Genomic DNA, 13,801 nt, shown 5'->3' on the forward strand with positions numbered 1-13,801 from the left:
TGCTTCTGTCATCACATTCAATGTGGTCTCGCATGTGACGTCTGTCTTTCTCGCTTCTTGATTCGGGTGAGTCAGAACTCGATTAACTGAGACCCAGCGAGGCTTTATGGCAGCTGTCACCTTCCATTTACCTCATAACACCATGATCACGCAGACTTATTGAATAAAATATATTAACACCGAGAGATGATCTCGTGATGGAAGTCTCTGCGATAGGCGTTTGTATGCGTGTCACCGCGTGTCTATGAGATGGGGTGAAACCGAAAGCATTAGAAGCCATCTGGCATGAATAGTTCTGGTGGAGGACATTTTTATATCGGTGACATAATGAAGTGGAGATGGAGTCATTATCTTTCTCTGTATTTTTAAACCATGCCAAATTATTCAAGAAGCCCTGCCATATATCATAGACAGCAGAGAGCCGGTATTGCACAATGCACAGAACAGATTTATGATGATGCATACATAATAAAAATACTCTTATAACAATATGGTCAAAAATCAGGAGCTATTTAGAATAATTAATGATTTCCAGAAGATTTATTGGTGTTCTACTTCGTTCGTAATAGGTTTTCTTTGATGCTTCAGCTGAAAATGGCAGCGTTTTACTGGACGCAGCGGTACAGGTGTTGCTCACTGAGGGATGGAGCCGTGTCTCCGCAGTAATTCTCTCTCATGTGCGGATGGGCTTCCCTTAGCTGGGTTGACTAATTGGCTGTGCAGTGTTGAGGGAGGTGTTTAGAGTTGTGGGGTTGTGCAGATGTACACTTGTAGTGATAAATCAGAATTCCTGCTGATCTATGGGCCTCCCTGTGCTCGTACACAACAGCCCGTCTCTGCCCAACATCTGTCTCGCTCCTTTACCGACACACATGGTGTGCACTTTTCTAAATGGGTTAGTTCACCCAAAAAAGAAAATTCTGTCATCATTTACTCACCCTATTGTCTTCCGCTGAACATAAAAGAAGATATGTTGTCAACTGGTACCCATTCACCTGCATTGGTTTTGTGTCCATACAATAGAAGTAAATGGTTGCCGGCTCTGTTCGGATACCAACGAGAAAGAAAGTCAAACAGGTTTGAGACGACAAAAGAGTGAGTAAATGATGACAGAATTATTATTTGAGTGAACTAACCCATTTAGAAATGTGCACACCATGTGTGTCGGTAAGGGAGCTAACGAAATCACTTTAAAAGACAGAAAGCAAGGACATATTTGTTTGTTAGGGCACACACTTAAAATCTGAGATTTGAACAGGGTGTTAAAATTTGGAAGTATTTTTAAAATGTGAAAATGAAACAAACAAAAAGATAAAATGGTAATATTTATGGTCACATATATTTACATTGACCATCTGTTTTTATAAGATCAAAATTTTAAAAATCATTTTAAACATAAATATTAGAGATGGTTGACCCCTAAATAAAAAGCATTATTATATAATTATAAAATATAACTTCTAATTATAAAAATGATTATGTACTCAAAACTCTTACTGCGGAACACAAAGGAAGATTTTTTCCCCATGCAAAAGATTTTGTATCCATACAATCCAATAGGAGCCAATGTTGTTTGGTTACCAATTCTTTAAAATATCTTCTTTTGTGTTCTGCTGAAGAAATAAAGACATAAGGGTTTGAAATGACATGATCCTGAACATGAAAGAAATTTCGTTTTTGGGCCCTCTTAAAAGTTTTCACTAGGATCAACCATTACTTTTAAACGGTGTTGTCATTGACAGGTATTGATTTGAGAAAAAGTTGAAACTAGATCAACATACGCAGAGTTCATAGGCAAACCTTAGTCTCCTATTTGAGCTCCAAGGCTCAACGTAAGGCACGGCTCATACACCTACAAGGAAAGCCTTCTTTGTCGAACCTTGCACAGACACATCTTCTTTGTTACATTTTTATTTCACCTCACCATTCTTTCTTATATGTGTCCTCAGGTTCATCCAGGAGATTGAGTCACGTATGGGTCCAGCTCAGGCCAAGCAGTGTCAGCTACGCACCTTCCTCACCTACTACATCAACGACCTGTTCCTCAGCCAGGTTCGCGCAGAGACCAATAAGGAGATTGAAACTGTGACCAAAGTGTCTGACCCACTCAAGATCCTGGCCAACGCAGACACCATGAAAAACCTGGGGGTTCAAAGACCCCTTCTACAGGTATGCCTCTTCTACAGTTGTGTAGTGTGGTCAAGTCTCTCTCTCTCATTAGTCCACCATTTATTAGCCTAACTGTTCTTGCAGCATCTGCCTTCCGGTCAAGTGTTCAAAAGCCTTGTCCGATTATTTTCACTTCTGAATTACACAGAGGGGGAAGGTTATATTTTCCCTTTCCGTCTCTTCTCCCTCAATCTCCCGAGAGTGCCGATAAAGGCCACCTACCCCCCTATCACCGTACATCATAATTGGAGCTGAAATTGTGTTTGATCCTGGCTGACCTGAAATCAGCAGTTAAGTGCATCTTATATAACACGCACCGCAGCGCCCTGGCGACCAGCTGCCAGCTGTCCATCTCTCCCAGGGCCACTTCCTGCTGGCACAGGAAGTGCTTTTTTATTACCACGGAGACCACTGTACTTGCTTGGTTCATCTGCTGAGGGACTGACTATTGTCTTTGTTCTCACCTGTCTAATATTTGCTGGTTACACAAGCGTGAACACAACCACACATATAGACTTAATCATTTTGTCATCCCTTTGGGTGAAACTATAGAGTACAGCTGTGTTTCAAAGTCGGTGTTGTTTTATGTATCCTGTGGTCACATCGATAACGGTCGGACATCTTTATCAACACCAAACTGGAAAATATATTTCTTTTAACTTTATTCTTTACACAAGTTATTATTGTTATTAATAATATTGAAGTCACTTGTCTATTGACGGAAATGCAATATAATATACATAACTATGTGTTCAGATGGGTATAAAGACCTTACATAATGAGTTATGTTTTTATTACCTTAGAATGAGCTATTTTTAATCAACATACAGCTTGGGTTCCCTTACATCGATTTCACCATATTGTTTCTTCAGTAGCCCAAAACGGACAAACTGCTCCACAGAGTGTGTTTCGTAAAAATCTCCTTCAGCAAAGAAGCAAAAACGTGATAACATCTTTGTCCTGTGAGAGCTACCGTAGTGCTTCGAAAGGGAGGGGGAGAGGGGTCTTTTGACAACATTATTTCATAGGTTTGATTTTTAAAAACATAATGATGTATACACAGAATGCCTGCGTGTCACTTTGAATAAATGCATCAGCCAAATGCCCAATTTTTTTCCCCCTTATTATTTTTTTTTTTTTATAAAAGTTCAATCAAAATCTTTCTGTACCCCCTGCGGAACATGAACCTATGATTGGAAATCACCGATCCTATAGAATAAAACAAGTTTCCTTTTTCACAAATCACTGATGATATATCAGCATCTACTGTATGTGTAGCTGTGCATTTCAGTTTGTTTATAAGCGTGTGTTTGTGCAATTGCGCATGTACAGTTGAGTTATTCCAATGTCTTCCTGCACTCAGACTGCATGATCTGGTCAATTAGCCTCATAAGATGCCGTCTTGAAAACTATACAAGGGCCATCCAGAATGCACATTTGAGAGTGATGGTTTTAAGAGCTTTTATGCGACTCCGACAAGAGCCATTTTAAGAGCCTTCTCTCTTTATATTGAGACCTGTCATCTCAAGTCGCGTTTGTCTGTGCGTTTGCGTCGTGCCAATGCTTCCTGTTCTGAGATCAGTGGCAGTTCATTACAAAGGCGAAAGCACCAAAAGCTCACAACCATTTGTTTACGATGATGATTTCTCCGTAATGAGGACTGCAGCATCTTGCTAATTACCCTGCTGGGCTAATGAGCGTCTCTTTGGATAGCGGGAGCTCCATAAACTGCTCTTTTGTTTGCGCTTTTTTCTTTTTTAATTACTTTCAATCAAAGATGCCTTTGCTCTGCTACTATATCGACTCATGTGGTACATCTCAGCCTGGCCTTTCGCTTTGTGTCGTCTTAGAGCTATTTCCTGGGTCGTGAAGCAGATGAAGATGGGAAAGTATGCTCTAAGTAAGCGTTTAATGAATTTCTGCATGGAGAGCTGGATTAGAGGGAAGTTGTTTGTGTTCACAAAGTTAATGATGCGCAAAGCGTTTGTTTGCGACATCCAGCTGCACCTTTGAAAAGTGTTTTTTACCTGTGTATGTAAGGCAACAAGACTCTAAGTAATCTGGCTCTGCATTTTGAAGGGGATATCTATATACAAAAGAAAGAATAAACTCTTGTTATTAGAGACCCTGGTGGCCATTAAGTGAATTGCAGCCAGCAGCTTAATGTTTGTGATGTAAGCGAGCCAGACTGACTTCATTTCGACAGATAAAGTTTATTAAATATTGAACAGCTTATTTAAATAGTTTTATAAAAAAATATTAGATTTTTATAAAAGTTTTAAATGTCACATCCTTTGGATTTTTCTGGCAAAACTGTTAATTTATTTAATAAAAAATATGTATTTATTTATTTTATTATTCATACAAAGTTATTTATTGTTATTTACTAAGGTACATCTATAAGCTTTCATACACAACTCAGAATGTCTGAAAAAAAAATTCATTGCAATCTGTTCAAATTGCCAATAAAAAATTACATATACTGTAGCTTCTTAAAACGTAACTTTCTCTATTATTTGTCATTCATAGGTTCTTTTATTTATGTAAGTAGCATATTGTTAATATATATAATGGCCTCTATTGGCTGTCTCAAAGAGTGTGAAGAGTACAAAGACTCATCTTATCTCTTTAATAGCATCAACCAAAAGTCGATTTTTCCAGTGCAGTTCTTATGTAGTTTGCCTTTGAAATCGTGCTAAACTAAAATCGACCCTGACTTATTGTATTTCAGAATGGACGGCCATTCATCCATTGAGAACTCATTGTAAAGTTGAATGTGGCTTCTCTCCAGATTGTCTATTGCCTTTGTGATCCATCGCAGACCAAATGAAGGAGGCAAATGATGCTTAAAGCACTGCTCTCCTGTGGTCCTGTAGATGATGACAAAGAGAAATAGAATGATGTGTGTTGTTTCCCTGGTGTTGTGGCTCAGATGTTACAGCAGGTGTTTTATGAGAAATCAGACTGGGAGAAGTGGAGCATTGATCCGTAGGCAAATGTTTTTTTTTTAGTTTCACAACATTAAATATACTGCTCTTTGTTATTATGGACCATGTTAACACCGGCACACAAACACCCATTCATTTCACAACAGAAAACAAGGAGATCTAAGGATGGATGATGTTGGGACATCTGTTGTTTGTCAGCACCTGATCCAATTGTTTGTCATAATCTGATGTCACCTTCGCGCTTTAAAAACCATGTCGCCTTTTCACTTTTGTTTTTTTTCCATGGACCACTCTCAGGGAAGGAAGAAAAACATTCCAGGAATTCTAAAGAAAAAATAAATGACATGCTTGTAAAGTAAGATTACATGTTTTTGTCATTTTACACCCAATGTATGAATTTGGCTATTTCTGTAATTTGACATTTTTACAGCATTTTAAAACTACTTAAAAATCTGTCAAATAAAATAGTGAAATAATGTCAAATAACTATAAAACAATATTATTGGTGCTGCTTTAAGTCAGTATTTTATGTGTTTTGCTGTTTTCTACGTAAATTCTTATTTATTCTTATTATTAGATTTTGAGACTCGAACCTGGATTTTACAGACCGGCTTACAATTTTCTATCAAGAACGAGTTTTCCCGAATTAAATTGTGAAATATAATTTTATTTGCGTCCGGTAAAATATTGCATCCACCCTGACTAAGATCCAGAAATGAGCAAAACGTGACCATCTGGAAATGATTGTTGTTTAATCTTTTATTAGAAATCGGGCATTTGGTCAATTGCAACTTCATTGAAAGTCGTAGAACATGAAAAGGTGGAGCACCGTATCACAGTCAGCAGACACTGGCACAAGAACGTTTGACAACCTTCTGCTCTGGCATAGAAAGGTGTTGCTGCGGTAGCTTTACTTGTTTGGGTTATCATACGTTAACAGCTTCTCCTATCAGCAGCTCGGTGCTGGAAGCTAAAGTTGGCTGTCCTCAGTTCTTATACAGTGAGAAGGGTAGTAGTGTTAAAATTTCCATTCATTATCTACCTGCTTTTGAGTTCTTAAGCTACTCTCTTGCTCTCATTTCCTGGTGTGTTTCTCTGATGCTATCTGAAGGTCCTGGGACTACTGATTGATTTTGTTCATTATAGGAAGTTTTAGGGGGCCACGTTGGGCTTTGTTCGAAGATTGTCTCTATTAATCTTCCCCACCACAGTATTCAGTGTACCGCTTATACTGTAGGTTCAGAACATCTAAACACCTTTTACAACAACACACATGTTCAGTCGTAGAGCCAATTGAAAAATAGTTTCTTTTTACAAGATATTTGGTCACACTGTCATAGTTACATGTATGCATTTGGTAGATGCTCTTTATAGGGATAGTTCACCAATAAATGAAAGAGCTGTCATCAATTACTCACCCTCTTGTCATTTCAAAGCTATATGACTTTCGTTCTCGTGCAGAACACAAAATAAGATATTTTGAAGAATGTTGGTAACCAAACGGTACCCATTCACTTCTATTGTATAGACACAAAACCAAGTCAATGGGCACCGCTCAATTATACTTTCTTGTCTCTCATAACTTTCTGTTACTATTTACGTTGCTTAATGAAAAATGAATTAGCCTACTGGTCGGTCCTTATTCACGAGTTTGTTTCCAGAGATGTGATTTTCTGTCTGTCTCTGCCATTCAGTCAAAGCTCCTTCTGAATTGCAAACTCGATGCCACCAGCGTTTTGCTAATGAAGCTGACCTTTTTAATCACACTGTATTCACCGTCAACACACACTTTCGTACTCTACACATCAGTCTGGAGTTGAACTAATGAGAGTGACCTTTCTGTTTGTAGGGTCTGTGTTGTGTGGGGGTGTATAACGGTGCGTGTTATATTTGATTGGCATCCTGTTGTGTTGGTTCCATTAGAGTCGTGAAGCTCGGTTTGGCACACACGCGGCATGGGCCTTTATTAAGGACGGATTGCCACCACAGAAACGACAACAGCCAATCAAAAAACAATTCAGTTCGGGAAGTCATTGTGCGGCTTGTGGTTGGGACTGCAGGAAGATGAACGCATGCAGTGATAGGTTTACAGTGTATTATAGCAGATATCATTTAACACGATGATCCACATTGACTTCCATTGTATGGACACAAAACCACATTTTGTCTTTGTTGTATTACTTTAATATTATTTCAATCAAAGAATTCATGTAGAAAATAATTCTGCAAATTGTTTTTTTGAAATCATACTGTTTGACAGTTGAAAAAAAGCGAATTTACGTTCTTTCCAAGTGCCCCCGGAACAATCTTAAGCACCCCCTTGGGGTGCACGTAACCCTCACCGGGATTCTCTGCCTTACACTTTTGGTCTGCCAAATCGAGGTCTCAACAACATTTATAAGGTAAAGTAATGTTATTACATCAAAAGACCGTAGTGTTTTCAACTCGACTGATGAAATTTATCAAGATTCAGCTGACAGTGATGCAGTGTGCACTCCAGGGCGCTGTCACCCCAAACGTTCAGGTTTTCTCTTTCTCTCAAATTTTCTTTATTTGTTCTCACAACAAATACATTCTTTTGATTTAAGGACCTCCTGTGATGACCCTAACTTGGGTTCCTTCCCCGGGTTGGGTTTTGTCCCCATTTGACCCAATTTCCCAAAATTTCCACTTACCAACATTAAGGTCTTCTGAAAGTCTAAGTTGGATTTGAAGAAAACTCCTTTAAGTGCTACATTTGTCAGCATTAAATGGTTTGAATGCGTTTCCACTGCGTCAGGGTGTTTCTTCAGGGTGTGTGAATGGATGTGTTTGTGTATGTGTGTACGCAAACATTCTTACTGTAATGATAATGTGTATATCATTGCCTTTTGCTTGTTCCTCCCGTATGGCTTTATTTCTGTGTATGTGTGTATGCGATTGATGATGAAATTTAAGATTTGATGATGGTTTTATATCGAGCTATAGGAGTATGCTAAAGTGAAGACTCTACGACTTTGGTGGTAGCAAATAGAGAGAGACTGAAATAAGTGTTGTTAGAAGATGTGTGAGGAGAATCTACACAATGTTGACATTATACTGACTGTCCAACAACCTGTCAGTCCTAAAATGTTGTAGATTATTGTAGCTGCTATTCTACCAAGTGCTGCTTATAGTCTCCATCATGAATCAGTTTTTTGAAGGTCCAATCTGTAATTTCTTGCAATTTACTATTGACAGAAATGCAATATAATATAATATTCCTCCAAGGTTTATAAAGACCTTACATAATTCTGTGTTATGTTTTTATTACCTTAGAATGAGTTATTTCTATCTACAAACACCGCGGGTCCCCTTACATGGAATTCACCATGTTGTTTCTACAGTAGCCTTAAACGGACAAACTGCTACAGAACGCGTTTCGTAAATATGTCATCTCCTTCGGGGAAAGAGACGAAAACGTGACGACATCTTAGTCCTCTATCAGCTACTATTGTGCTTCGAAAGGGAGGGGCGGAGTGAGCCATTGGTTGCATTTCGCAACCTCACCACTAGATGCAGGTAAAATTCATACACTGGACCTTTAATTCAAGCCTACAGAACAATCAATAAAAGCCGGCTTACTTTGGTTAAGACTAAAAGTGAGGACTAAAAGTGGTTGTGAACCTAACACACGCATCACACATGCACACAAATGCATCTTTGATTCTAAGAGTGCCCGTGATGAATATGGATTTACGTTGGGATTGAACATGCTCGTATTCATATGTTCAGTAATCAGCTCTCCCCCAGAGACGCAGAGCCAATGTACCTTTATTTAAATCACTCCTAATGAATTCAACTTAATCCAGTTGCCAGCGGATTTGCAGCAGGAAGTGCAGTCTTGGCGCTTTAGTTCCGCTCTGCTTGCTTCATCGCTCAAACTCGTCACTCACACACCGCACCATACAAGCGATGACAGGCTTATGTTCGGTTCCGCGTCGTGTGCACGTGTTTGACTTGTGCTTCCCATCAACATAGATCTAAAACCAACTCAGTGAGTTTTGAGAGAGATTTTAATGACAATTTCACACTTAGATGGCGAGTTTTTGCAGTGTACGATTTTGTGTTATAATGAGAGGTGATTCGGCACAGAGTTGGTTGTTTTTAATGCTTTACTCAGCACTTTTTGTGGTTGTCAACCATGGTTCGAAGTGACAGCAGTGATGTTTTTCTTCCAAAAAATGAACTTGTTTTAGCAGCTGATATACATGCAGTGATGGACAGCTGTAGTTTGGATTGTTGGGACAAAAGGTCACCGGGGGAATTAAAACCCAGAAACCTTTGCACCAAAAGTGAAACTGTTACCACTGGACCAGCAAATTATATTTATTATTCAATCGCTGAATGTATTTATTCACTGACCCATTACTGACAGTGACAGATGTAAATGTAGATACATAAAGTTTGTTTGAGGACATATAACATGATTCAGCACAACCGATTTGTTCATTCATAAATTCATTCACCTGATTAAATCATTGTTAAGAATGAATGTATTGTGAAAAATTGAAGTTCAAATCATTTTTAAGTACTATTCACAATTAAGTTTTGACTTCACCTAATCTGCTAGTGAAAAAATTACATCACATCAGTTATTATTGTATTATATGTGTTTATTTTTTATTATTTATTTATTTTACTTCATTTTTTTTATATTAAATAATTTTATATTGTTATACATTTATATAATTTAATCAAATATTTTATATTGTCTATATTTTTTATATTCCATTATTTATATTTGCATTTCATGATATACATTTTTATTATTTATTAATTATTTTTACATTTAGTTATTGTAGTTTAAAATATTTTTTGTAGTTTTATTTTTGTTTAGTGTATCAACATTTTACATTTTTATGTAAAAAGTACATCAATGAAATGTAGACTGATTACTTTTTAACTTTATTCCATTTTTTTATTGAAGGTTTTTCAAAAGTTTGTTTTAATTTCAATTTGATAGAAATGTTTGAACAGTTTTAGTTTTAGTTTTAGGAAACTACAATAACCTTGCATCACATCGACTTTTTAATCCATCCTTAAAATGATTTATGCGTTAAATCATTAATATTCATGAAAAACCTTCACCATTTGCTATCACGACCAGCATCCTTCCGGACCCCTCATAACTGCCACTATTACATTATTTATAAAACAAAGTGATGTCTACATATGCATGTGACAGTGTATCAAGAGAGACGGCCTCATGTGTCCACATCTGTCCGTGCATTGCGGCCATGATGCGGTTGAGTGGCAGGGTCATGTTTGCACGTGCGTGCGCCTCTGCGGGTCTCGCTGGTGCACGGCCACAGTGACAGTGATAAATGAACTGTCACACCACGGCCCTTCTCATGGATTGCACCCCTTTACCCTGGAGTGGGTTGAGTGTATGTACACGTCTTTCACACTTGGGAACAATCATGTTGAGAGTTAATTTGCAACTGATCATGCTAATACTATCTTTGCTGTCATGTAGGACTGTATAAATGTTTGCATTTGTAACCCGCTTGTATAGGTCGTGTAGGTGTGTGTGAGTTTATGCTTCACTAGAGTGTGTGCGTCTGTGTTGTGGTGTAATTGAAATGCTGGAACGATTTGGGTTAAATGCTCTGAACTTTGTGCTGTGAGGTCAAAGCGGGATTAATGGAGAAAACCCATGGCCCGCGAACCGCCTTTAAACACACACACACACACACACACGGTCATCTCAATGTCCGTCCAGCTTCCATACTAAATAGGATTATTTCCCTACAGTAGCCTTTGTGTAGCTAAAGTTGAACTATATGGAGAGAGCTTGCTGTCAAGTTCCATTCCTGTCTGTAGATCGATCGACTGTTCTGGTTGAGTTGAGCCGAAACTACTCTCTTATACTTTATCTTGTTCTGGAGCTCTACTTGGGAGAGATTTGGATTTAGGGTGAGACGATAATTACACGGTATATAATGCATTGTGGATATAAAACTGTTTATTTCATTTGCAATCATTTTGTTGTGCTCTTTAAAGCATAATCACAAAAAATGTGTAGATGTTATCATCACCAATATCATGACATCAGTGCATGTCTTATTGAGCCATTAACTGATTCGCTGCTAGCCTTTTTAAAAAAAGGTTGCCAGCCTACGCCAGCGTTTTTTTACAAGTTCAATGGCTCACAGTAAATTTTCTGTATAGAATATATGGACAAACAATATGTCTAATGAAAGAACAGAGTATCAGCTTTTAAACAAAAGAAACCGTATTCTACTAGTTTTTTATCACTCCGTAGATGTGGGTAGGTTTCTTAAAAAATGCATCACTTTGATTAAACAGCTGAGATAATCAACGTATTTGTCAAAGATTCCGCTCAGATTACACTCAGAACAATCATTAAAAGCCGCTAAACATATACATTCTAGGTTCTGGGATTCTGTACTTTTACCCATGGTGTTTTTCCCAACAGTACAAACACTGATTGCCGTAATAACGAGATAACTCGTCAATGGCGGTGAAAGAGTTAAGTTTCCCCTCCAAGCTGCAAAAAAAAATTTTTGTTAAGAAGTTTTGGTAACACTTTACAACCGTAAGGTTTTTTAATGAGGCATTTGTTAACATGCGTTATTACACAGCTCATTGGAATGCTTGATTCTGATTGGCCAGTCGCAACATTTGCAGGTTTGTTATTCCCAGATTACAACTTAAACGGTACACGGTAAACCGGATGTATAAATCATTTTAAATGTATTTTTGACAAATGAAATATAAATGTCTTTTAATAACATATATGAGATTATATTTACAAATGATTAAACTAAATTTCCTGCTCGTGACATTTGAATGCCGTTTCTTACCTTAAAACCGAAAGTAAATGGCTTTTCCTCGCGGAAGGTCTTCATTCTGTAAACAAATATTTCAAATTCACATTTCATGTCCAGTTTTTATGTCATGTGTCAAGTAGCCTTGTAATAAGCGGGATAATGATTACTAAGAATATTGGTGCAACTGCAATTCATAACTTTTTTTGTTTTAAATACTACAATGGTAGTCAATGGGGTCCAAGAAGTGTTTGTTTACAAGCAATCGTCCAATATATCTTTCTCTGTTACAAACCAAACAAAGACATTTATACAGATTGGAACATCACAGAGTTTTCACCCTTTAAGGATACATGCAGTTTTATATTTCAAACAGAGATGGCGCTAGAGAGGCAAACATAAAGATTGCATTTAAATTATTGAGCAACTGTCTGAGTGTAGGTTTTGCAATCTTTTGTTTCTCAACTCAACAGTATGACATATGAGTATGATAGTGTATATAAAATGATTATCCTATTTTTATATAAGGGAAAAACTGTTGAAACTATGTTTTATTATAACTGTATTTCACGGTTTTAGTTGCTACATTGTAAATCCACTTGTCAACACGAGGTATAAATAAGAGATAAATGAGCTGTACTGTATATTTTTGCACATCCCTATTTAGATGGCAGCCATTACGATAAGCTCTGTCATTCTTATCACTATTACCCTTCCATGTAATGTCCTTCCAGCGTGTGTAGTGATTTTGGTTTTTACTTGCTTATTCTACTATCTCCCTGTGTGTGTGTGTGTGTGTGTGTGTATGTGTAAAGTTCTCTGTGCTCAACCCGGCTCTCCTTAAAACTTCGGTAAAGTGACGCAGTAGTGTAGTCAAGAGCGCTTGCTACACTCCAGTAAGAATTCAGAGGTGCTCTGTAGTGTGAATGGGGCAAGAATGGGTCAGGAGACCGAGAAAAGCCAACAGAAGGGAACAGATCTCAAACCTCCCATGATACAGTATGACATTTAAATAGTTAGAAGAGAGAAAAATTTTGCCTGCAAAGAGAACCTCTCTCGAAATTCGTCTGCAAAGCTCTCGCTGTCTTTCTAGCGGTGGTCTCTCCATCTCTCCTCTCTCTCAAACTTGATTACTTTATAATGATTTCTGGGGCTAAGACGAATGAGTGTGTTAAATGAGGAGAATTAGACATGTGCCGCAGAGCACCAGGGCATTTGTTACTTGAATAATGGAGCTCGGAGACTTTGTTTACTTGGAAATATCGAGCTCAGCAAACGATGGAAGTGAGAATCAAATCCTATGTTTTTGATATCTGGTCATTCTCCGCAGATTTATGATAATTATTATAAATATGGTATTTTGTTGGCATTGAAAATGAACCAATAACATGAATATTGCAGTGGATTTAATGATTTTATTTGGTCATTAAGTTTTCTCAAGCGCAGCAGTAGGCCAGTTTCACACTTGAGAGCATGAGAGCGGCAAGACTATGATATTTTAATATCATCTCTAATTTAAACCTCATTACAATTGCAATCGGTTTTGGATGTTCAAGTCAATAAGTTAGATTTGATGTCCGTTTCAGTGCATTTGCTCAATGATTCATTCGTGAAATATCACAAAAGTCAAACACATTTTGCATGATTTCATATATTTTATGCGAACCATTTTGTTTTCTTATTTGTTCATATGTTGTTGGATTCTCAAAGGGCTAAAACCCAACACACTACACCAATGATGGGCTTGTTACAGCACGACCACGGGCACAACTTTGAGGACTCGTGTTCCCCTGCCGAGTCGTTTCTCCCCCCCACCCCCCTCCGGTTTCCCATTGCAGTTGACTGCTAGGATGCTCGATGGGCCAAGGCAGT

At 37.8% G+C, this 13,801-nt stretch overlaps 1 protein-coding gene across 1 annotated transcript in view; it reads left to right on the forward strand.

Moving 5' to 3' along the window:
- The window catches only part of exoc4 (exocyst complex component 4), a 96,663-nt gene that overhangs the window by 62,974 nt on the left and 19,888 nt on the right, over positions 1-13,801 (forward strand). The window contains exon 11 of the mRNA XM_056748497.1: positions 1,950-2,169. Coding sequence (XP_056604475.1) covers positions 1,950-2,169 — 220 coding nt within the window. The remainder of the gene's footprint in view (positions 1-1,949; positions 2,170-13,801) is intronic.

This window comes from Triplophysa dalaica, chromosome 5 (assembly GCF_015846415.1).
Source record: "Triplophysa dalaica isolate WHDGS20190420 chromosome 5, ASM1584641v1, whole genome shotgun sequence".
NCBI classification, from domain to species: domain Eukaryota; kingdom Metazoa; phylum Chordata; class Actinopteri; order Cypriniformes; family Nemacheilidae; genus Triplophysa; species Triplophysa dalaica.